Source organism: Diplotaxodon limnothrissa, linkage group LG3 (assembly GCF_057381915.1).
Source record: "Diplotaxodon limnothrissa isolate DT_005_m linkage group LG3, D_limnothrissa_male_GT1.1, whole genome shotgun sequence".
In the NCBI taxonomy this organism is placed as follows: Eukaryota; Metazoa; Chordata; class Actinopteri; order Cichliformes; family Cichlidae; genus Diplotaxodon; species Diplotaxodon limnothrissa.
In genome coordinates, this window is record NC_140598.1 from 6707128 (window position 1) to 6732693 (window position 25566).

General features: G+C 45.9%; 1 protein-coding gene across 1 annotated transcript in view; it reads left to right on the forward strand.

Moving 5' to 3' along the window:
- LOC146634342 (protein NLRC3-like) overlaps window positions 1-23120 on the forward strand; it is a 62295-nt gene extending 39175 nt beyond the window's left edge. The window contains exons 2-5 of the mRNA XM_085377016.1: window positions 7888-8061; window positions 14408-14581; window positions 22384-22430; window positions 22579-23120. Coding sequence (XP_085233142.1) covers window positions 7888-8061; window positions 14408-14581; window positions 22384-22430; window positions 22579-23120 — 937 coding nt within the window. The remainder of the gene's footprint in view (window positions 1-7887; window positions 8062-14407; window positions 14582-22383; window positions 22431-22578) is intronic.
- Window positions 23121-25566: the final 2446 nt, after the last annotated feature.

Genomic DNA, 25566 nt, shown 5'->3' on the forward strand with positions numbered 1-25566 from the left:
CGATCCAGTAATTTAGGTCAGTATCGGACCGATACCGATACGTAATATCGGATCGGTCCATCTCTAGTTACAAATACAGCAGAGCTGATCTGGGATCAGTGTGTTCACACCTGCAGCTACAACAAGGTTTCATGTCTCCACACGTCAGCATGTGAACTTTACTCTGACTCAGTCTGAGCAGTCAGACGGCATATTTTTAAAGTTAACACATCAGCACACACAGAGCTGAGCCCCTCCCACCTGTGCTGAGTTTCAGGTGGAGTCCCGCCTCCTTCCAGGAAGCAGCTCACCTGTGTGTCCGTGTTTAGTGTCCAGGTGTGGAGTGGAGCTTGTTGTTGGTGTGTGAAGAAACTGTAAGTTTGCTTTGTTTCCTCCTTTAACAGTTTGTCTTTAGGAACTTTACTGTTTGTTCAGCTCGTGTTTGATTTCTTCACACAACAAACTGTGTGTGTTTGTATTTCCGGTCTCTCCATTAAAGTCAGTGTGTAATGTTTCCTGGCTAACATCAGCTGTGTGCAGCTTAGTTCAGCACAAATCTGCCGCTCCATAGTTCACGGTAACGGACTCACAGCTGGACCAACGAGGCCGAGTGTGTCCGCCACTCTGAGCTACGTTCGTGTTTGTGTACTTGTAATTTGTACTTTGAGTTCACTCAGAGCCCACAGAGGACGCAGCGTACGTGATGACGTCACAGCCCTTTACCTCCTTTACTGTCACTGTGATTAATATTTACACACGAGACACCTGACAGCATGTTAATGCTAAGCTAACGCTAAGCTAACACTAAGCTAGCCAAGAACCCAGAGTGAGGTTAAAGCTGAGTAAACACTGACCCCAGACCAGCACCGTGATAAAGTGAGCTGCTGCTGCTGAACTTGAACAGGTAACAAAGTGATGAGCAGTCAGGCTGCAGGTTTCTACCTGTTCATGTTTCTACAGTAGAATCACTTTGAAGTGTCTTTGTGCTGTTTCATCTTTGATTTGTGTTCATTAACACTCAGAGAAACATCACGTGACCTCATCAGGATCTGTGTTGGTGTGTGGGGCTGTACCTCAGCTTTATGTTGTTACATGCTCATTTGTTCATTTTACACAGTAACATCAAAGTAATGTTATGAGGAGTAATGAAGTAACATACTCCATTACTTTTAATCAAAGTGTTCTGTGTAATATGTGTAATAATGACTGTTTTGAGTAATGACCAACACTGATCAAAACAAAGAGGAAATGCCTCCAACATGCACAAACATTTGAGCCACAACATGCAGTTAATGTGCACAAATGTCTTTGATATGCTGCTCAGTGATGGTGGTGACTGTCAGAGCAGAGCTACTGAGAATCAATAAGTAATATCAATGATGGGATCAGAATCACTAAGTTCTTCTCATCCCTGTCAGTATCATACATGTGCTGTATAATGTGATAAATGTAGAGGTGCTGGCTGTTCTCTCACTCTGCTGTTTAGCTGTAAAGGACGCCTCCCTGCCTTTGTCTCATTCATGACCTTTAATAGTCTCTTCTAACATGCAGAGATCTGTATGATCTGTTTCATAGAGTCTAACCAGCCTGTACAGGTAACAACAACAGTCACTGCATCACTGACACACAAACGTCATCTCTGTCAATAACAACATTCATACATGGAATAAAAACACATCAGTGGATCATTGCTGGAGCTGCCTGGACTTCAGTCTTCAGGATCTCAGCCAACAGCATCGACATGCTGCTCCAGATGTTTGTGCTCCAGATGTTTGTGCTCCAGATGTTTATGCTCCAGGTGTCTGTGCTCCAGGTGTCTGTGCTCCAGATGTTTGTGCTCCAGATGTTTGTGCTCCAGGTGTCTGTGCTCCAGGTGTCTGTGCTCCAGGTGTTTGTGCTCCAGGTGTTTGTGCTCCTGGTGTCTGTGCTCCAGATGTTTGTGCTCCAGGTGTTTGTGCTCCAGGTGTCTGTGCTCCAGGTGTCTGTGCTCCAGGTGTTTGTGCTCCAGGTGTCTGTGCTCCAGGTATCTGTGCTCCAGATGTCTGTGCTCCAGGTATCTGTGCTCCAGGTGTCTGTGCTCCAGGTATCTGTGCTCCAGATGTCTGTGCTCCAGGTGTCTGTGCTCCAGGTGTCTGTGCTCCTGGTGTCTGTGCTCCTGGTGTCTGTGCTCCAGATGTCTGTGCTCCAGGTGTCTGTGCTCCAGATGTTTGTGCTCCTGGTGAACAGGCTCTCAGTTTCCCCCTTGAAATAAGTGTTTATATTGTTGTTATATTGTTGACCCACTATTGATCATGTGACTCATCTCATGATCAGTGGTGGGTCAGCGACATGCTTTCTTTTCCTCTCAGGTTTAAATATCTGGGACTCTCCACCATTTGGTTTTAGAGCTGAAGAAGTTTCTTGGATGAAACGTCTTCCAGAAACTTAAAGACGTCTCTTTTCTCTCCAAGCTCCTTAGATCACATGACCTTCATGACTGAGATCCTACTGGTTTCTACACTCAACAAAAATATAAACGCAACACCTTTGTTACTGCTCCCATTCCCCATGGGATGGAAGTAGAGACCTAAAATTCATTCCAGATACACAATATAACCATCCCTCCCAAACAGTGGTCACAAATCAGTCCAAATGTGTGGTAGTGGGAACATCTGCAATATTGAGATAATCCATCCCACCTCACAGGTGTGCCACATCAGGATGCTGATCTGACATCATGAGTAGTGCACAGGTGTACCTCAGACTGCCCACAACAAAAGGCCACCCTGGAATGTGCAGTTTTGTGTCACAGCAAAATGCCACAGATACCACAAGCAATGAGGGAGCGTGCAATTGGCATGCTGACAGCAGGAATGTCAACCAGATCTGTCGCCCGTGCATTGAATGTTCATTTCTCAACCATAAGCCGTCTCCACAGGCGTTTCAGAGAATATGGCAGCACATCCAACCGGCCTCACAACCGCAGACCTCGTGTAACCACACCAGCCCAGGACCTCCACATCCAGCAGGTTCACCTCCAAGATCGTCTGAGACCAGCCACCCAGACAGCTGCTGGAACAATTGGTTTGCACAACCAAACAATTTCTGCACAAACTGTCAGAAACCGTCTCAGGGACGCTCAACTGCATGCCCGTCGTCCTCATCGGGGTCTTGACCTGACTCCAGCTCGTCGCCGTAACAGACTTGTGTGGGCAAATGCTCACATTCGATGGCGTCTGGCACGTTGGAGAGGTGTGCGCTTCACGGATGAATCATGGTTCACATTGTTCAGGGCAGATGGCAGCTGAGAATGTCCCAGTTCTTGCATGGCCAGCATACTCACCGGACATGTCACCCATTGAGCATGTTCGGGATGTGCTTGACCGGCGTATACGACAGCGTGTACCAGTTCCCACGAATATCCAACAACCTCGCACAGCCATTGAAGTGGAGTGGACCAACATTCCACAGGCCACAATTGACAATCTGATAGACTCCATGCGACGATGTGTTGCACAGCATGAGGCAAATGGTGGTCACACCAGATACTGACCGGTTCTGGGTCCCCAGACCCCCAATAGCGCAAAAAACTGCACATTCCAGGGTGGCCTTTTGTTGTGGGCAGTCTGAGGTACACCTGTGCACTACTCATGATGTCAGATCAGCATCCTGATGTGGCACACCTGTGAGGTGGGATGGATTATCTCAATATGGCAGATGTGCCCACTACCACACATTTGGACTGATTTGTGACCACTGTTTGGGAGGGATGGTTATATTGTGTATCTGGAATGAATTTTAGGTCTCTACGTCCATCCCATGGGGAATGGGAGCAGTAACAAAGGTGTTGCGTTTATATTTTTGTTGAGTGTATGTTACATGACAGGTCAGAGGTCAGCGACTGTAACTCAGTTCCTCCTGTTAATGTGAACTCACTGAGTGTTTGTGGTTTACCTCTCAGACTGACTGAAGATGATGATGGAGGAAGAGGAGGACAGAGCAGAGTCTGCAGGGTCCAGCTGTCCGTCTGTGAGGAGTGACCGGTCCAAAGGTGAACCTCCATACTTCAGTGCTGACCCTGGAGCAACGAGGTCAGAGAGCTGTGATGACTCCTTTACATGTTTGTGTTTTCTGGATAAATATGACCTGAAACATCCTCAGATTGTTACAAATATCCATTAAAAAGAAAACAATGAAAGAGAAAAGATCCAAATGTTCGACTTGGTCATTTGCTGTTTGAGGACAGTGATGCTCATATCTGTGGGGAAAGTGTGACCTGAGTGGGTTCATGTTTGTCTTTAAAGAACAGAGCTGCTCTGATTCTCTTTGTGTCTGATCTGTTAAACAGTCTGAGAGGTCACACAGAGACCCAGCAGCTAAAGCCTGGATCATACTGGCTGCTGTTACTCCATCAGGACAACACTGAACCACAGTGGTGTGGATGTAGTGGATAAATCCCACCATACTGATGCTCAGAGTTAACCACAGGGAACAAAACCAGATGTTACCTTCAGATTGTGACCTTTGGAGTGGACGATGCAGATTTCAATAGAGAATAAATGTTGTTGTTTTTCAGCTGTGAAGAAAGAATCTAATTTTCTGAACTTAAGAATTTATGATGCTGGAAACAACATGGAGACTATAACACAACATTTCCACTGTGTTCATAGAATGAATGTAAAACTGTCAGACATTCATTAAATATGCAAAATGTCTACAGAAGCATCAGAGGGTCAGATGTGAAGCACTCAGTGATTTTGATCAAATGACTCATCAGTTATTGATCTGTACTACACTGATCTACCACGTTAGTAAAGCTGGTGTTCTGGTGGTGGAGGGAGACTCGGATCATGTTCTGGTTTTGGAGCAGTGATCTGTTGATGGTTCAGTTTGATGAGCTTCTTCAAAATCATCCCTGACATCACCACTGAAAGGACGTCCATGAAAACAGACTGAAAATTACTGATATGTTCACAATCTGAGAGTTTAAAACTTGACAGACTTGATTCAGATGAAGTTATTTGAGCAGAAACTCCTGGATCTTTATCCTGTGTTGATCTAATCCTTCATGGTTCCTCCACAGAGTGGACCAGCAGAGCTCAGAGGTTCCCAGTGGTCAGTCTGCCCAGCAGCATCAAACACAGCTGGACGCCATATTTATGGTCTGTACATGTACAACAACTACTGTTACATCTGTTCTGTTCACAGTCATCTCCATGCTGCTCTTTGTAGACCAGTGGATCGTCAGTGTGTCCAACATGGATCTGATGTTTGGCTCCATGATTTCAGTCTGATTGGCTCATTCATAAATATTCTGTTCCAGCTGCTGGAGGACAACATCATCACTTTTGTGAAGAACGAGCTGAAGAAGATCCAGAAGGTTCTGAGGCCAGATTATCCAGAATGCTTTGAGAGTCAGAGGAGCAGCAGCAGAGAGGCGTTTGTGAAGATCACAGTGGACTTCCTGAGGAGAATGAAGCAGGAGGAGCTGGCTAACCGTCTGCAGAGCAGTAAGAGGATTTATCTAAAGATTTAAGCTGCTGGATAAATGAACATTTTCCAGAGATGGAAGATGGAGCAACATGTTTTAAAGATTAGTTCTTTTTGGAATTGAGTGTTTATTTTTCTTCTCATTCAGAACTTCAAGCTCCAGTTTGTCATCGTAACCTTAAATCCACCCTGAAGAAGAAGTTCCAGTGTGTGTTTGAGGGCATTTCTAAAGCAGGAAACCCAACCCTCCTGAATCAGATCTACACAGAGCTCTACATCACAGAGGGAGGGACTGCAGAGGTCAATGATGAACATGAGGTCAGACAGATTGAAACAGCATCCAGGAAACCAGACAGACCAGAAACAACCATCAGACAAGAAGACATCTTTAAAGCCTCACCTGGAAGAGATGAACCAATCAGAACAGTGCTGACAAAGGGAGTGGCTGGCATTGGGAAAACTGTCTTAACACAGAAATACAGCCTGGACTGGGCTGAAGACAAAGCCAACCAGGACATCCAGTTCATATTTCCATTCACTTTCAGAGAGCTGAATGTGCTGCAAGAGGAAAAGTTCAGCTTGGTGGGACTTGTTCATCACTTCTTTACTGAAACCAAAGAAGCAGGAATCTGCAGCTTTGAAGACTTCCAGGTTGTGTTCATCTTTGATGGTCTGGATGAGTGTCGACTTCCTCTGGACTTCCACAAAACTACAATCCTAACTGACCCTAGAAAGTCCACCTCAGTGGATGTGCTGCTGATAAACCTCATCAGGGGGAAACTGCTTCCCTCTGCTCGCCTCTGGATAACCACACGACCTGGAGCAGCCAATCAGATCCCTCCTGACTGTGTTGGCATGGTGACAGAGGTCAGAGGGTTCACTGACCCACAGAAGGAGGAGTACTTCAGGAAGAGATTCAGAGATGAGGAGCAGGCCAGCAGGATCATCTCCCACATCAAGACATCACGAAGCCTCCACATCATGTGTCACATCCCAGTCTTCTGCTGGATCACTGCTACAGTTCTGGAGGATGTGCTGGAAACCAGAGAGGGAGGACAGCTGCCCAACACCCTGACTGAGATGTACATCCACTTCCTGGTGGTTCAGGCCAAAGTGAAGAAGGTCAAGTATGATGGAGGAGCTGAGACAGATCCACACTGGAGTCCTGAGAGCAGGAAGATGATGGAGTCTCTGGGAAAACTGGCTTTTGATCAGCTGCAGAAAGGAAACCTGATCTTCTATGAATCAGACCTGACAGAGTGTGGCATCGATATCAGAGCAGCCTCAGTGTACTCAGGAGTGTTCACACAGATCTTTAAAGAGGAGAGAGGACTGTACCAGGACAAGGTGTTCTGCTTCATCCATCTGAGTGTTCAGGAGTTTCTGGCTGCTCTTCATGTCCATCTGACCGTCATCAACTTTGGACTCAATCTGCTGGAAGAACAACAAACAACCTCCAAGAAATCTGAAACAAGAGAATCTGCAAAGAAACACTTCTACCAGAGTGCTGTGAACAAGGCCTTACAGAGTCCAAATGGACACCTGGACTTGTTCCTCCGCTTCCTCTTGGGTCTTTCACTGCAGACCAATCAGACTCTCCTACGAGGTCTGCTGACACAGACAGGAAGCAGCTCACAGTACAATAAGAAAACAGTCAAGTACATCAAGAAGAAGCTCAATGAGAATCTGTCTGCAGAGAAAAGCATCAATCTGTTCCACTGTCTGAATGAACTGAATGATCGTTCTCTAGTGGAGGAGATCCAACAGTCCCTGAGATCAGGACGTCTCTCCACAGATAAACTGTCTCCTGCTCAGTGGTCAGCTCTGGTCTTCATCTTACTGTCATCAGAAGAAGATCTGGATGTGTTTGACCTGAAGAAATACTCTGCTTCAGAGGAGGCTCTTCTTAGGCTGCTGCCAGTGGTCAAAGCCTCCAACAAAGCTCTGTAAGTACATATGTGATCATAGCTTTAGTTTTTAAATGTTTATTCTAGTTAACACAGATCAGGTGGAACAACTCAAATAAAATATCAAAAATATTAAGTGGTCATCGGTACTCAGTTTGTTCAGTACTGAATACATTGGAGCACAAATTGTCCACGTTTCTGAAATATTTCTGGGTGTAACTGTCACCAAAGTGAAATTTAGACCTGGCCTGTGGTTGTTATCTAAGTGATAATCATCAATTCTACTAAAACAAATACAAAATAAAGAAGTTTGACACATTCTGTTGATATCAAAATCACACTGAACAATTCAGTGTTGTTTTACTGCTGTTCTCTCTTCACTTCTTCTCCTCTGATTCTCTCCACATGTTGCTCTGCATCAGTGCTCAGTTTCCTGACAAAACAAGATGAAATATTGCTAAAAATAATAGTATCTCATTACGCTTCAACATACGTGTTTTATTTTTGTAATTGTTTATCTGTTATTTTTCAGACTGAGTCACTGTGACCTGTCAGAGAGAAGCTGTGAAGCTCTGGCCTCAGGTCTCAGCTCTCAGACCTCTAATCTGAGACAGCTGGACCTGAGTAACATCAACCTGAAGGATCCAGGCGTGAAGCTTCTGTCTGAAGGACTGAAGAGTCCACACTGTACACTGGAAACTCTCAGGTGAGATCAAGCATTTTTCTTTCATCAACTGACAGAATTAGCAGATTAATAATAAGGCAGTCCTCTAATAAGAGGAGAAGTGGAGGTGTTTTGAAGGGCAACGTACTCTTATGTTAACAAGACAGGAAGTAGTTCCTGGGAACTGCTTCCTTTGTTATTGTCTAAGTAGAAACATGATGGTGAAACAGTGATGAGTTTGCAGAGGTGGATCCACAGCACACAACACAACAATGCTGTTGCGAGCTGAAAGCAGACTTCTCACAGATTCTGAGGCTGCAGGTTTCATCACTGTCCAACCAAAATTCACTGAACCAGCAGTAAATGAACATCCAAAACTACGCTTCATGTTTAAAAAACAGATGATCAGGGGGATTTGTGTTTACATCTTTTTTGTGTGATCTGTTCACCTGCTGTTTCAGCTGTTTGGTGGTTGTTGAGATGGTTTTGTGAACTTTTAGCTGAGATTCTGACGTTTCTGTAGATACCACACATGTCTAATTACTTTGTACAGCATGAATGGCCATAACGAGGTTTTTAACAGTAAGAAAAGTTGTAAAACTTCAGAAAATATAGTTAAAAGTCCAAAACCTTCTACGTCTGGTGGCTTGTGGTAAGGAGCAGATCAAACGAGTAAAGAATTACGTTATAATTATAAATGGCTTCAACAGCACATTCAGGTCTGTGAGACTCATTCAGACACTGAGCCGTGGCTCTGTGCTACATGCACATAGTTCTGCATCTCTGCCATTCAGACACACTTTATATATAGTTTATTTTATGTAGTATTCAATACTGAACTGTACATTTAGTCTTTTTAAAGGCAGCAAGTTTTATTCAGTGTTTTCATAAAAGCCTTATTTTTATCCATTTACTGCTGTTAGGAAGAACACGTGAGGTTTAAGACCTGGACCAGTTTGAAACCTTTTGTCCTCCACAGTGGAAAATGGGTGGAAATAAAAATGGGTCTCACTTTAGCCAGCTCCTAATTTTATCAGTTCTACTCTCAGCGTCTCCTGTATATCTCCTATATAAATGTTGCACTCAGCTTTGTGGTCTCCAATATCACTGAAATGCAGCCAGATGCTGCTCATTTTGCCTTTTCACTCTTTCCTGACACGCTTGCATTTCAGTACAGCTCCCATTTCTCTGTGTACTGGTCTCTACCACCACCCTTGCTGTCTATGGGACATGTCTTCTTTCACATAATGGTATGATCCCAGTCTGTCTCTTAAAGTGTTTGGCCACATGGTTTGCTCATCAGAATAAAATCTCAGCCGTGCTCACATTGATTATCAGCAAGCGTGAAAATTCATCAATATTTGACATATGAAATTATCTCAAGGGCTGGATTTGGCCCACGGGCCATATGTTTGACACCCCTGGTTTACACAGTTTGGTATTCAATGTACAAGTGAGTTAGCTCTCAGCTAACTAGCAGACAAGCTAACTGCTGGGACTGCGTCTTTCTAACAAGAGCGTCAGACACTCAGACTGGTTTCCTTTGTGGATGATGATGTGTTCTCACACTGATCCTTCATGCTGATGCTGCCATCCACCCACTGCTCCTGGATTCCTCATCATCATCTCCATCAGCCCTCACAATACTCCACCTTCTTCAGCTTCATGTTCAGCAGCCTGGATGGACAGTAATTCTTTCCATGGGTTATGGTGGGACATTGAGAGCTGAAGTCAAACAGCAGTGAGAATGAAAGACTGATTCATTTCTATTTAGTCTTGTGATGTGCAGCTTTGTTCAGAGCATTAAGGCCCAGCAAAGATCACTGAGGTCATAGAGTCCTGATGAAACCTGTGTGCTTATAGAAACTGAGACCAGATGAACCAGAATAGAAGGACATTAAAATGAAGTGTCAGCTACACAAAGGCAAAGCTATTCAGTTGTTGCTGTGAGTTATTTAAATGGAGGATGGAGTCAGACTTTAAGCTGCTGGACTCAGTCACTATATCCTGTTGTCCTCATAGAACCTGGACACACAGACTCACCTGTGACACAGTGACACACAGTGTGGGCTACACACACATTAGAAAGTGGATCAGTCACACTTGTGCAATCATTTGTTGTGCTGGGAAACCATGAACACTTTGAATCACATTAATGGCTTTGTTACAGCAACATTCAATCATGAGTTCAAAAGTAGTGTATTGTGTACTTATTTTAATAGTACTGCAGTATGAGAAGTGCAACATTCAGTGTGCAGAAACAGATCAGGTGCTTTCTAACAGCAGTGTTCCCTTTAACACAGCAGCAGTTCAAATATTTCTGTCAGTCTGAGCTGAAACATGAATCTAATCAAATATCAAATCAAAGTTCTTTGCCTCTGCCAGGACGTTAACATTTGATCTAGTTTTTTACAAAGTTCCCTCAGCGTCCAGAGCCACCAACATACCTTTGATCAACAGCAAGTGAACATTTATAAATGTGTGTTTGCAGAACAGGAAGCAGCAGAACTATTGTTCTGTTATCAGGCAGCAGCACAAACGCTCATCAGCTCATTTACTGTGCAGGACTTTGAGTGTGTGAAGTGTGTGTTTGTGCTGGATTTCCTTTGGAGAATCTCAGTCAGAAACAAGACAAAGAAAAACGCTTTCAACAGTCCAGGTTGAGTTGACAACATGAACTGCATTTATCTTCCTCTGACTGACATGTTCTTCCTCCTCTGCACCGAGCCAGCTGCTGAGACTCACAAGCTCATTGACATTTTCTGATGATAAAGAAACTCTCTTCTTCTGCACAATATGAGCAGCAACAGAGAAGAAGCTTTCACAGGTACAGATGTTGCAGCTGTGGCCAAGTACATGTGCTGCATGTTGGAGCAGCACTCTAATGGACAGGCCTCTGTACTGATGGTGGGCTCTGCTCTGTATCCACCACACTGTTCTCAGCTGAGTCTTCCTCCTGTTCACACTCTGATGAAGCACCAACAGGGCCAACTTCTTCTCTGGTGGCTCGGATGTTGTTGCTTCCACAGGTTTCCCTCCAACAACCCTCTGTTCCTGCAGTGAGTTCAGTAAGATCTGGGTAAACACTTGAGCTCCTTGAATCTGGCTCCAGCAGCAGTTTTCACATATACAATGTTGGCATTTTGCTTGCGTGTCTCCAGGTCTGTTCTGAATGTAGACTTGAATTTGAACACGTAGGCGGGGTCATCATCTGAGCTGTCCATCACCTGAGAGAGATGACAAAACACAGAATCACAGAGCATGAAACCAACGTTTCTCCTCCCAGAAGTTCAGTCACAGACCTGCAACAGAAACAAGAGTCAAAGATTCAAATGACGCAGAGCTTTCATTTACTTATATCCACAAACATGTCCTCTACATATTCATGCTGTATTTACACACACATACAGAGGCTGTTTGTCTCTCACACACAGACAGGACACTGAGAAATACATCATGTTAAATATACCTGCAGGCTTCCAGCTGTGCACTTTGTCCCTGTCAGCTGTGATTGCCATGGCAACCTTGGTGTTGTGCGCGATGCAGGGACGTGTTCAAAGGCAGACGTCTGGCAGCAGCATCATATTTGATGCACTATCTGTACTGAGTGTGCTGACTGTATTTCAAATGTCCCACTGCTGTGCAACATGAATCACATGTTCTGCACGTTTCTGCAACTCCCAGGTAACCATGGTTACCCAGCCACGCCCAGTAGTCTCCAGAGAGACCAACAGCTGGTTCACGTTGTAACGCCGTGGCTTTCGTAGTCTCTCCTTTTTCTACAGCTCATGTGTTCTTCTTGTGATGCTGCGTCTTGAGGCTCATACATGCCGTCATTTGTTGATCCTAAGAACGTTCCTCAGACCGACTTCTTCAACAACAGATAACTTTAGTTGTATCAACACTGCCTCCTGGAACGGTTCAAGGTTCAAGGTTCTTTATTTGTCACATGCATAGTTATACAAGTATAACACACAGTGAAATGTAGCCTGACACGCTCCTCGACATGTGCAAAAATTTGGGGGGGGGGGGGTTTAGAGGAAGAATATTTTATTTATATATATATATATATACACACACACACACACACATACATACATACATACATACATACATACATACATACATACACTGGGTGAATGTGCAGTAGTAGCAGCAAGCAGGTGAATTCTGTACATTAATATGAATAGACAATCTGACTATTTTACAGTATAGACAATATAAATATATTTAAAATTAAAGGAATTGAAATGTACATTGTGCCTTGGTTTAGAGTGTCTGGAAGAGAGTCCTGTCTCAGTCAATTATAGATGATGTGAGAGGGCGGGTGTGTGTGTTTAGGGCACGGATGGCTTGGGGATAGAAGCTCCTCTTGAGTCTCTCTGTCCTTGCCTGGAAGATGCTGAACCTTCTACCAGATTGCAGAAGTTGGAACAGTTTGTTGCCAGGATGGGACGGGTCCTTCAGTATCTGCTCTAGTCCGGCATCTCCTGGTGTAGGTGTCCTGAAGCGGGGGGAGAGCAATCCTGCAGCAGCGTTCTGCTGTACGGATCACTCTCTGGAGAGCTTTTTGGTCCTTCACACAGCTGTTCCCGAACCACGATGTCATGTTCTGTGTGAGGATGCTCTCCACAGCGCCTGTATAGAAAATCCTGAGGATTTTTGGAGAGACCCTGAACTTCCTCAGTTGTCGTAGGTGATACAGGCGCTGCCTAGCCTTTTTGGTCTGGACCTGAATGTGTCAGGTCTGAGGAGATGTGGACACCAAGATACTTGAAGGACTGCACCCTCTCCACTGGAGCTCCATTGATGATAATGGGCTTGTAGTCTCTGGCTGACCCCTTCTGAAGTCCACCACCAGCTCCTTGGTCTTGCAGACGTTCAGCTGGAGGTGGTTGTCCTGGCACCACGATGCCAGATTCTTCACTTCATCCATGTAGGCCGCCTCATCGTTGTTGGAGATGGCACCCAACACCACTGTGTCGTCAGCAAACTTCACAATGGTGTTGGAGCCATGGGTGGCCCCGCCCCTCTCTTTCTGTCCTGGGTCATGTGAGCGCTGCAGTAGTATTAGGCCCACCCTCAATGCTCCCATTGACTGAGACGCATAATGACGCCCATTTCAAGCCAGCACTGATCAACATCCCTCCTGTGACCCATGGCTTTTATATTCAGAGCCAGTGAGCACTTTCACAATAATCATGATTTTAAAAACTGTGATTAAAATAATTGCTGACGTTAATCAGTTAATGAGTTAACGAGATTATAACAGGTTAAGTTGCCCTAATAATTAGACTTTGGTGACAAACTGATGTGATCTCCATGTTTCCTTTGTTGGACTGTGGGCGAGTGTCAGAACTGAATGTACTGAGTAACATGTAGAGTTTAAACATGAGTCAGTTCCAGTTTTAGAGCTCTAAAGTGCAGCTATCATGTTAGGAATATGTTAGGAATAGACAGGAACACTGAGCACACTGAGGTCAAATCTTTATTTTACCACTCGCTGCATTCTTGATGTTCATGAATTCAGCAGGTTCATGATTGTCTGCAGCATTAATCTCATATTTCCATTAAAAGTGTTGAATTTGACTGTTTGATGTTCTTTATGATCTCTGGCACCAGTTCATCTGTAGGCTGAGCTCAGTCCATCCATTTAGTGAAATGATGTTTAAAGGTCTCCTTGTTCTGTGAGCGTGCACAGATCCTGAAGCAGAAAGCCTGGGTTACAGAGAAATGATCATCAATGTGGTGATGCTCATCATCTCTGACTGGGATTTGAGGTTTTGTCAAAGCAGCAAAGAAAGCCTGGCTATGTTGGACTGGGTGTGGCAGCAGCTCCCAGTTTGAGTTCAGGAGACAGACACCCTCTCTACTTTGAAGATCAGCTTCAAACTTTCCTTTTTGATAAAGCTTATAGTTCGAGCTGGATCAGGTGACCCTGAACCATCCCTTAGTTATGCTGCTATAGGCTCAGGCTGTTGATGGACTTCCCATGATGCTCTGCTTTCTTCTCCCCTCTTTTCACTCCTCATGCTTTTATATGTCACTACTGCATGTCCTTAACTTTTGTCTCTCGGTTTTGTTCTTGTCTCTCTGAGCTCATCTCTTCTCTTTCCCCTCACCCTGCAACCAGTCATGGTAGATGCTCCTCCTGGAGCCTGTTTTCACTGGGAGGATCTTTGTGTCAGAGGGAGTTCTTCTTCCCACCATCACCAAGTGCTGCTCACAGTGGAGGCGGTTACCTTACACTGTTAAACAGCTTCAGATGACTGTTGTTGTCTGTTGGGTATTGTCACTTATAAATAAAGTTACAATGGATGGATAGATGTTATTGTGACAAAGAGAAAACAACTGTTGACAGATAGATTGTTGTTTTGTGTGTCTGCAGTCTGTCAGGCTGTCTGATCACAGAGGAAGGCTGTACTTCTCTGGCCTCAGCTCTGACCTCCAACCCCTCCCATCTGAGAGAGCTGGACCTGAGCTACAATCATCCAGGTCCCTCAGGAATGAAGCTGCTGTCGGCTGGACTGAAGGATCCAGGCTGGAGACTGGACACTCTCAGGTATGGAGAGAATGTCTGATAGAGGAGGAAGAGCTGGAAACATTTCCTGTGTCTTTCACTCACTTCCTGTTTGTTTCCTGCAGATGAGACATGAACAATCACACATGCAGGAATATTTTCAGGGACAGACACACTAGTCTAGCTGGATAGTTCATGGATATTTATGTAGGGGTCTCCAAGGAGTCTGTTTGCAGGAACATCTAGGTCACAGGTGTACCTGAGATAGATGCCAGTGTACCTAATAAAGTGTCAGCTAACATTTGGAAATGGAAGCTTAAATAATGACAAACTGTACATTCACAGCTGAATTCACAATAAATTTGTTCTCAAGTGCACATTTTTCTGTTCTGCTCATATTGTTCTCAAATAACAGAATGAGAATGAAATATTGATTCTAACAGGGCCCATGATTTGTAAAGAATTTATTCGTAAATTAGGGTGGAAAATAAGTATTTGGTCACCTCAAACATGGAAAATCTCTGGCTCTCACAGACCTGTAACGTCTTCTGTAAGACGCTTTTCTGTCCCCCACTCGTTACCTGTATGAATGGCACCTGTTTGAACTCATCATCTGTATAAAAGACACCTGTCCACAGCCTCAAACGGTCAGACTCCAAACTCCGCCATGGCCAAGACCAAAGAGCTTCCGAAGGACACCAGGAAAAGTATTGTAGACCTGCACCAGACTGGGAAGAGTGAATCTACAATAGGCAAGCAGCTTGGTGTGAAAAAATCAACTGTGGGAGCAATCATCAGAAAATGGAAGACATACACGACCACTGATAATCTCCCACGATCTGGGGCTCCACGCAAGATCTCATCCCATGGGGTCAAAATGATCATGAGAATGGTGAGCAAAGATCCCAGAACCACACGGGGGACCTGGTGAATGACCTGCAGAGAGCTGGGACCAAAGTAACAAAGGTCACCATCAGTAACACACTACAACGGCAGGGAATCAAATCCCGCAGTGCCAGACGTGTTCCGCTGCTGAAGCCAGTGCATGTCCAGGCCCGTCTGAAGTTTGCCAGAGAGCACATGGATGATACAGCAGAGGATTGGGAGAATGTCATGTGGTCAGATGAAACCAAAGTAGAACTTTTTGCTATAAACTCAACTCGTCGTGTTTGGAGGACGAAGAATACTGAGTTGCATCCCAAGAACACCATACCTACTGTGAAGCATGGGGGTGGAAACATCATGCTATGGGGCTGTTTTTCTGCCAAGGGGACAGGACGACTGATCCGTGTTAAGGACAGAATGAATGGGGCCATGTATCGTGAGATTTTGAGCCAAAACCTCCTTCCATCAGTGAGAACTTTGAAGATGAAACGAGGCTGGGTCTTCCAACATGACAATGATCCAAAACACACCGCCCGGGCAACAAAGGAGTGGCTCCGTAAGAAGCATTTGAAAGTCCTGGAGTGGCCTAGCCAGTCTCCAGACCTCAACCCCATAGAAAATCTGTGGCGGGAGTTGAAAGTCCGTGTTGCTCGGCGACAGCCCCAAAACATCACTGCTCTCGAGAAGATCTGCATGGAGGAATGGGCCAAAATACCAGCTACTGTGTGTGCAAACCTGGTAAAGACCTATAGTAAACGTTTGACCTCTGTTATTGCCAACAAAGGTTATGTTACAAAGTATTGAGTTGCATTTTTGTTATTGACCAAATACATATTTTCCACCCTGATTTACGAATAAATTCTTTACAAATCCTACCATGTGGATTCATGGATTTTTTTTTCACATTCTGTCTCTCACAGTTGAAGTGTACCTCTGGTGCAAATTACTGACCTCTGTCACCATTTTAGGTGGGGGAACTTGCACAATCTGTGGCTGACTAAATACTTTTTTGCCCCACTGTAGTTGTTTTGACTGCTTTTACATTATATTGAAATATATGTAATGTTCATGTTTGCTGCAATGCAAACGGAGTGATGCAAATAAAAACATCGAGCCACAAATTACGGTGCGACCCGATAATTAGTCCGGGTTACCGGGGACTGTTGTTGCCGATGAACAGGTGTCGCTATGTGACTGCAGACTAAATTGGGCTGCATTGAGTTCATTACTTTTCTTTTATCCCGCCGCCTACGCATCACTTTGAGAGTTAATGAGATCTCTCTCTGTGGAAAAATAACTTTAAATCCCACTGACGTGTGTATAAATCTATATACGTATAACGTCCCGCTGGGCAGCAACTTAAAAAAACAACTTTTTTTGAAGTGTTGTGAACGCAGCGCGCTGGGGCGAATGTCGGCGTTTGCCCAATAGAAAGGAGGAAGCCAGCCAGGCACAGGAAAGAAAGAAACACTCCAGGGCAACGCTGCTGGAACTTTGACTCATTGAGAAATGTTTCCCTGCTTGCATCAAGCCCGGCTGGTGTCCCCTGAGATCCATATCCCACCCTGATTGGTGGGTTAATTCAGCTCCGCCCACAACACTGTAAAGTGTCATACATTATCAAACTAACATTACATTTTCATATTAAGGTGGGGCCAAAAACTATCGTCCTGCGGGCCGCAATTGGCCCACGGGCCGCGAGTTTGAGACCCCTGGTGTAGGAGGACACCTACTCTGTGTCTGGTTAAGTATAAGAGCCCTTTGTTAGGGGGACCGTTGGACTCTTAGCACCAGCTTTGGGGTCACAGGGTCACATCTGGAACACACACACACACACACACACACACACACACTATGCACAGACTGGTACTCTTTGTTCATACCTGTGTAAGACGTCATATGTTAATGAACTTGTGCATATTCATGTAAGCTCAATAAAGAGCAGTGTTACGAGGGAGCAGACGAGAGCGACTGAGGTCAAGTGAAGGAACAGCGCTGTCACAGTTCTCTACCTCATCAATTGTCTGGTTCCAGCGGTGGGTCTGTGCTAGACGACTCATCACCAGCTTTTTCCACTGGTTACCAGTACGTGGTAGAATCCACTTCCAGATCTGGTTGTCTCTGAATGGATTGGCTCCATCTTATCTCTCTTTAACAAAAGAATCCAAGTGGAGCCCTCAGGTCTGCAGATAAGTAGCTTCTGACCAGAACTAGATGTAAAAACAGAGGTGAGCTTTATCGATGGCTGCAGCCAAACTCTGGAACAGTCGCCCTTCACATCAGGTCGTCAACAGTTTCATGGGTTTCCCTATCATGGTAGGGTTTTAACATGTTGATGTGGCATAGGCGTGTTTTCCTCCTGCGCTCTGGGGTACTGAGAACGTAATCTGTCTCAGACACCTTCCTCACTATGACGTGCGGTCCTGAAAAACGGGCCGTAAGAGCAGAACCAGGCACCGGTAGCAACACTAGAACCTTGTCCCCAGCCTGAAAATGCCTTTTCACAGCCTTTCTGTCATGCCACGTCTTCATGCACGCCTGGGCAATACACAGGGCCTCTCTTGCTAATGAGGTAGCACGTTGCCAACGATCCTTACATGTCTTCACAAAATCTGCCACGTTAGTTTTTGGAACACCCCCACCAAGGAACCTCTCTTTCAACACCTTTAGCGGGCCCCGCACCTCGCGGCCAAACACAAGGGTAGCTGGGCTGAACCCTAAGGATTCCTGCTTAACGTTGCGTATTGCGAACAGTACAAAGGGGACACCCTCATCCCAACTTCTGCCCGTGTCCTGGCAGTACTTTTTTAGCATGGCCTTAAGTGTTTGGTGCCAACGCTCAAGTACACCCTGCGACTCTGGGTGATAAGCACTAGACACAGAATGAGAGACGCCCAGGGAAGCTAAATTCTGTTTAAATGCTCAAGATAAGAAGTTAGTTCCCTGGTCTGTTTGCACTGTTTTTGGAAGACCAAAGGTGGTGAAAAATTTGATTAGCGCCTTAGTAATGTTTGCAGTGGTGACCCTCCGCAGAGGAATTGCTTCGGGGAACCGCGTGGACAAACACATTGTGGTCAACAAAAACTGATTGCCTGCTCGTGTTCTTGGCAACGGACCAACACAATCGACCAAAACATGCTCGAATGGCTCACCCACAGCAGGTATTGGACATAGTGGGGCGGGGGGCACAGTTTGATTTGGTTTGCCCACCAGTTGACACGTATGACAAGTATTACAGTACTTCGCAACATCTGTCTTCATTGCCGGCCAGAAGAAGTGCTGCAGAATACGGTCATATGTTTTAGTTATCCCCAAATGTCCTGACCATGAATGGTCATGGGCTAACTGTACCACGTGCTGACGTAAACTAGCCGGGACCACTATCTGTTGGACTACACTCCAGTCCTCCCCTGGCTTTGAAGTCCACCTGCGCATTAGCAATCCATCACAAACAACAAACGTCTGCTTCCTGTCTCCTGTCGGATCATCACTCTCATCTACGGCAGCAAAACATTTGGTTAACGACAGGTCTTCTTTCTGAGCGATAATAAGGGCCTCCCGTGTGAGGAGAGGGGGGGGCTGCGGGTTCAGGAGCAGGCTCAGCCACTTCTTGAGCCAGTTCCTTGGCATCAGGGACCCACCTCCTCCTCCTCCTCAGAGGGCATCACATCCATCTCCAGCATAGAGCCGACCACTGACCCTGACAAGTCAACCACTTCTCCCTGCCGATGGGCCTGTGACCAGGTAAGAACACCTACGGGAAATACATCCGGGTGCTGCCTTTTTAAAACATCTGGCAAAGGGCTTGGGTCAGGGGTCTTTGTGACCTCTGGGATAGGATAAACCTTCCCGCCTGCAATGTCATTGCCCATTATGAAGTCTACACAATCAATCGGGAAACAAGGACACACAGCTACAGGAAAAACACCACTTATTAGGTCACTCTGCACCCAAATTCGATGGAGGGGGGCTGGCACATAAGTCATTCCAACGCCCCTAACAATAACATCAGTGCCGCTGGTGGTTTTTTCATCAAAGGCAAGGGCACTACCCAGTATGAGGGACTGTGAACCACCTGTGTCATGTAGAATGGTCACATTACACCCATCTCCAGGCTTACCAGAGAGTGACACCGCTCCTTTGAAAATGAAGGGTCTAAAACATTCGTCAGGCGTTTCGGTGCTAGGTGGTCCACTACCAGGAGAAGCGTGTTTAATCAGCCCTATCCCTTTTGGTTTACGTGGTGTTGAAACTGGCTGTCTTTGCCTGTAGGCCTCGCAATCCGCTATTAAATGGCTGGATTTAAAACAATAGAAACATTTCCGATCTGACCTGGGACGAGGCACAGGCACCTCTCTCCTTGTGTCTTGCTCACCAGTAGCACCGCTAGCCTTTGCTAGTATGTCGCGTCCCTCATGCTTAACAACACTGGTTTTATGGATGAGTGCGAACTCGTCAGCCAGGGTCGCGGTCTGCTGCAACGTAGAGACCTTCTGCTCGTTCAGATATACCGCCATCCGCTCGGTGATGCAATTTTTGAACTCCTCAATGAGAATTAATTCCCGTACCGAAGCTAGGTCTGCAGCTTTACAGGCCATACACCACCGATTAAAGAGGACACTCTTTTCTCTTGCGAAATCCAGGAAGGATTGACCCTGCACCTTTTTCAGCCCCCGAAATCGCTGCCTGTAAGCCTTGGGGACTAGTTCATAGGCTAACAGGATTGCACTTTTCAGTTTGTCGTAGTCCAAGCTGCATTCAGCGGACAACGAGGAACAAACTTCCTGCGCCTTGCCCACCAGCTTGCACTGTAGTAGGATGGCCCACGCATCCCGCGGCCAACGCAAGGCTGTCGCTATCCGCTCAAACGATTCAAAATAAATCTCCACCTCAGTGTCACGAAATGCAGGGACCAGACGACTATTCCTTCCCACATCAAACTGTACGTCTGTATGTGACAGCGAAGCCACCACAGGAGGGGTGGAGGCCTGCTGGAGTTCCAGCTGTCACAGCTTGACCTTCGTCTCCGCCTCCACTTTAATCAGCTCAACCTCTCTAGCCCTAGCCAGTTCTGCGTCCAAACGCCTAAGCTCTACCTCCCTCTTCAGCTGGAACTCTCTCTCGCTCTGCTCCTTCTCCAGCTGGAGGCGAGCTAGACGGACTTTGAGCCTAGCATCCTGCTTAGAACCCTCTGATGACTGGGTGGAGAGTGGATCAAAACGGGGCAGCGTCATAGGCCCCCCCTCGGGCAACCCCTGGTCCATAGGTGTGGACACTGCTGGTTCTACAACCTGGCCTCGAACGTGAGGCGCCGCACTTGGTCCAGCCGGACCGGGTGTGCTCGGGGGTTCTTGCATTACAACCACCCTCTTCTCCAACAACCGGGACACCAGAGCGGCCTTCAGTGGAGACACTGATCCGGTAATGTGTAGCCAGCTCATGCAGGTCTCTCTTCCTGCAAACATCCAGCAGGGCAAGCGACAGCTCTGCCGTAAACCCAGCAATATCAAAAGTGGCCATGAAAACCCAAAACGGCCTGCCAAAACACAAGCAAACCACTGAAAGGCCACACACAACGCCTTCACTACAGAACTACACACAGGCAAAAGAGAAATGTCTTGTGTCCAAAGTCAACCATTAATTGAAAAGCCCACACTCCCCCCAGTCCTGCCTGCTCAGAATCTAGCCTATTCTAGCTTCTGGAGCATACCAGGCTCGAGGCCACTTTAAAGGCGAATCATCAAGCGCCAAAGGCACCGACAAGCCTACCCCCAACAGAGAATTAATCCCCACCCGGGTTTGCTCCGAAAATAAAAAAGGCAAAACAAAAAAACGAGTGTCCGAAGGAAGAGCAAATGCTCAGCTAGACACTCCCCTGTGCTAGCCGGGGAGAGCAGCAGCTAACCAAAAGACCGTCACACAACACACAAACACCTGTACGCACTCGTGATCAACCCAATCCCTTTCATCTCATTCCGATCCCGGACGAGCCCCCACTTTGTTACGTCCCCTCTTAAATGCTAGGCGATGAGGGTGGGGGACAGTAACAGTTAGATCCAGGTGGAATGAAAAGAACGCCAGGCAGAGGTATTTAATATAAAATAGATCTTTATTGTAGGCAAACACCTCAATAAATATAAATGGCAACAACAAAAGGAGACAGCACCGCTGCTTTAATGAGAAATCAGGGGGGTCAACCCAAAGTGGTAATGACCACTCAACAAAGAAAGCAACAATAAGGCTTCAACAGAAAGAGACAGCAACACTGCTAGCAAACAAACCATCCAGGCAGGCCACACAAACTAATGAAGGCCGCCGTCACTCATGGGCAATCACTGCTCAGTTAAGCACTACTCACACACCAGAGCCACACACCGGAAGGCTGGTCACATGCAGCAGGCTGTTCCACACCTAAGTCAGTAGCACACTCTGACCAGCACAGAGGAAAACCACCAGAAACCTCTCCCTCCTCCTCCACACTGCTCTTCTCCAGCTTATATCACCCCTGAGGGTAATTGGTTGTAACGAGAGCAGATGAGCAGCAGGTGTGACCTAAAGGAGAGGGCAGGGGCAGAGAGAGACAAGGGGAGGGGCCAGAACAAAGGAGGAGGAGAGGGAGAAGACAACACCACGCCCACACACTCCCACAGCCTCCCAGTATGTAACACCAACACTGGACATTTTTAAAAGCCGGTTGGAAACACATTTGTACTCTGTAGCTTTCAATCCTGACCAGTCTTTATAGTCATTACTGTGTATGTTTCCTATTTTCTCTCTACTCTGTGCAGCACTTTGGCTCAAGCTGTTTTTAAATGTGCTGATAAATAAATGTAGATTTCTTTGAATAAAACAGTGGAGCCGAGCTTTGAGCTCAGTGTGTAACAGTGTGTGTGTGAGAGCCATGTAATGTCCATGTGTGCATGCTGACTGTGCTGCTCTGACCCCCCTCCTCCTTTCAGGGTGGAGCCTGCTGGAGTCCGATGGTTGAGACCAGGTCTGAGGAAGTGTAAGTGTGTTTTTAATGGGATTCATGAAAACAAAGCAGCACACATTCAACCATCTTCATCATGTCAGGAGTCATCATCAAAGTGTCAATCAATGAACAGATGATGGATCAATAACTGCAGCTGGATTGTGTTTGTTCTCTCCATCAGATTCCTGTCAACTCACAATCGACACAAACACAGTGAACACAGAGCTCCAACTGTCTGACAACAACAGGAAGGTGACACATGTGGAGGAGGTTCAGTCATATCCTGATCATCCAGACAGATTTGATGTTCGTCCTCAGCTGCTGTGTAGAGATGGTCTGACTGGTCGCTGTTACTGGGAGGTCGAGTGGAGAGGAGACGTTTATATATCAGTGAGTTACAGAAGCATCAGAAGGAAAGGAGGCAGTGATGACTGTGTGTTTGGATACAATGATCAGTCCTGGAGTCTGTGGTGCTCTGATGATCGTCCTCGTTATGTCAGACACAATAAGATACAAACATCCATCTCCTCCTCCTCCTCCTCCTCCTCCTCTGTCTCTAACAGAGCAGCAGTGTATGTGGACTGTCCTGCTGGCACTCTGTCCTTCTACAGAGTCTCCTCTGACACTCTGATCCACCTCCACACCTTCAACACCACATTCACTCAAACTCTTTATCCTGGGTTTATGTTCTGGTATGCTGGTTCCTCAGTGTCCCTGTGCTGAGTGGAGTGTAAAGAGTGTCTCCTGTTACAGAAACACTCTGACTGTTGAACAGATAGTTCAGTCTGTACATGTCTGTCTCTTTCACTCACAAACACGTTTTCAGATTCATGGATTCAATCAGTTGATGTTTGAAACTCTTCTAAATGATTCCTTGTAAACTTCTTCCTCTTCAGTCCCAAACAAACAGGAAGTGATGTCACATGTGTTCCTGTCCACACAGCAGAATGAGTCTTTTGCTGACAGTGATGTACAAACAGAGTGAGCATTTCTGAGGCCCAAAATAAACTGAGTAGTTCACTGAATGAACAATGGACTGTGAGCTCAGTTCCTTCATCATTAGTATGGATTATATATGTATATGTATTATATTAGTATCATATATATCAGGTGCTGCTGCTTTCAGTCATTGTGCAAATGTGCTGTTTGTAAGCTTGTAAAGCTGCAGTCAGCTGAGACTGAAGAAGTCACCTGATCAGTGAGCAAACGTTTCTGAAAACGTCCAGATGAACAGAATCAACCTTTTGGGATCAGCCAGCAATGCAGCATCATTGTTGTTCAGCTTCAGAGGTTTGCAGGAATGAACTGATGACCAGAAACAGCTGCAAAGTCCAAGAAAATACCAGCTGGAGTTCAGCTGCATTTGAAGAAGTCAAAGAAAAGTAAGGATGGCAAAGGGCGACGTTTTCTTCCAAAGAGCTGCAAACATGGTCGACGCCTCATTAGAAGAATCATCTGGACATTTGTGAGGAACTCTAACCAAGAAAGCAACGTCACACAGATCCAACAGACAGTTTCCATGACTGCAAGTGTTGAGTGGAAAAATGCTACATTGCATTATTGCATCCTCTCACCACAGGAGGCGCTGTTGGCACCACTGATTGCTGATCAGCTGTTCTCTGATGATCTGATTGATACTGTGAATAACGGGACTCACTGAACTCTGTGACACAGTGAAGATTACAGAGTTTAACTTCACCCTTTAAGACTGACCACAGAACCAAGTCCGCCAGAGCTTTTGTTATATTTTTACATGCTGTGGAGCCATTTGTGGGAGCATTTCAAGTTGCTATACATCAATACAACTGTTATAGCCCTAATTTTAATAATATGTATGCATTAAGTCCATAGTAACTACATAAACTGCAAAAAAAACCTGCTCATCCATCTCTGTGTGTATCAGCATACATTTGGTTCATAATACACAGAAAAATCAGAGTTATTACCTGTAATAAATGTGAAAGATTCCTGCAGTGATAACCAGGCAGGACTGAAACACATCCAAGCTGTCACCACGGTAACAGCACCGCCCATCCACAGGTGAGGGGAGGAGCAAAAAGAGGGACTTTGACCATTTTATACTAAAAACACTCAACTAATGTTTCTAATATGAAACAAATAAGCCCACATTAATGTGAGCGTTTATTAAATAATAATAATGATGATTTCCTCCTGATCTCATTTCCACAGCAGAGAAAACTGTGGTGTATATTGAGGTGGAGGGTGTGGTCTGTGGCTCAGGTGTAGAGTGAGGGTGGGGTGCACCACAGCAGCATGCTGGGACTGCTGAGGGTGGAGGAGGGAGTGATGATGACATCAGAGCTGCAGCACAGAGACCAGTGAACACACAGTCTGTTCATCTTTGCATAGATACAATATACAGCACAATATTGAATGACAGACACGCTGTGGGAGCTTCCACAGATACACTGACGTCAGCATCCAGAGTCCTCCTGCTGCTCCCCCCTCAGAGCCCCGTGATCTGCACCAACACATTCAGTTAGATGACAGAGTCCAGCTGCAGCTAGAATCAGCTCCCCTCTGTGAACAACAGCACAGCGTCAGTGTTTCACACTCAGTGAAAGGAGGAAACAGCAGAAGAACACCATGTGTGCTACGTTTCCCAGGACACACTACAAACTGCACAAATACAGAGCAGCACGTGGAAGGACCTGGAGCTGCATTTACAGAGCTGCAGACAGCGTGATGTCCTGTATGGACAGGTGGAAGGAACCAAGTCCTCAGCTGGAACACTCGTGTTTGTCCACAGACAGGAAACACAGCAGGAAACTTCCTCACAGAAGTGCAGCTCATGGATAACACACTTCCTGTCAGTCAGAATGAGGCTGCAGCCAAACACAGAAAGGTGTTTTTGTCCAGATGAGCCCAGAGAAGAAACACGAGTGTTCACAGACATCAGAAGCTCAGAGAGGTGAAACATGAGGTTGGAGTCCTCGTCAGCATCCAGAAGAGCTGCTGTGAAACCCTGAGTACTCATGACAGACTCTGATGGCACAAACACATCATGATTCAAACAGAAAGACAAACATGGAGCTCCTGATCCTCCTGCATGAGAACAAGCTGACATGAGCGCTGTGTCTGAGAGTGTCTCCCTGTCACAGTGACAATAACACAGCTGCTGCTCACAGTCATTAAACTGACCTGAGGT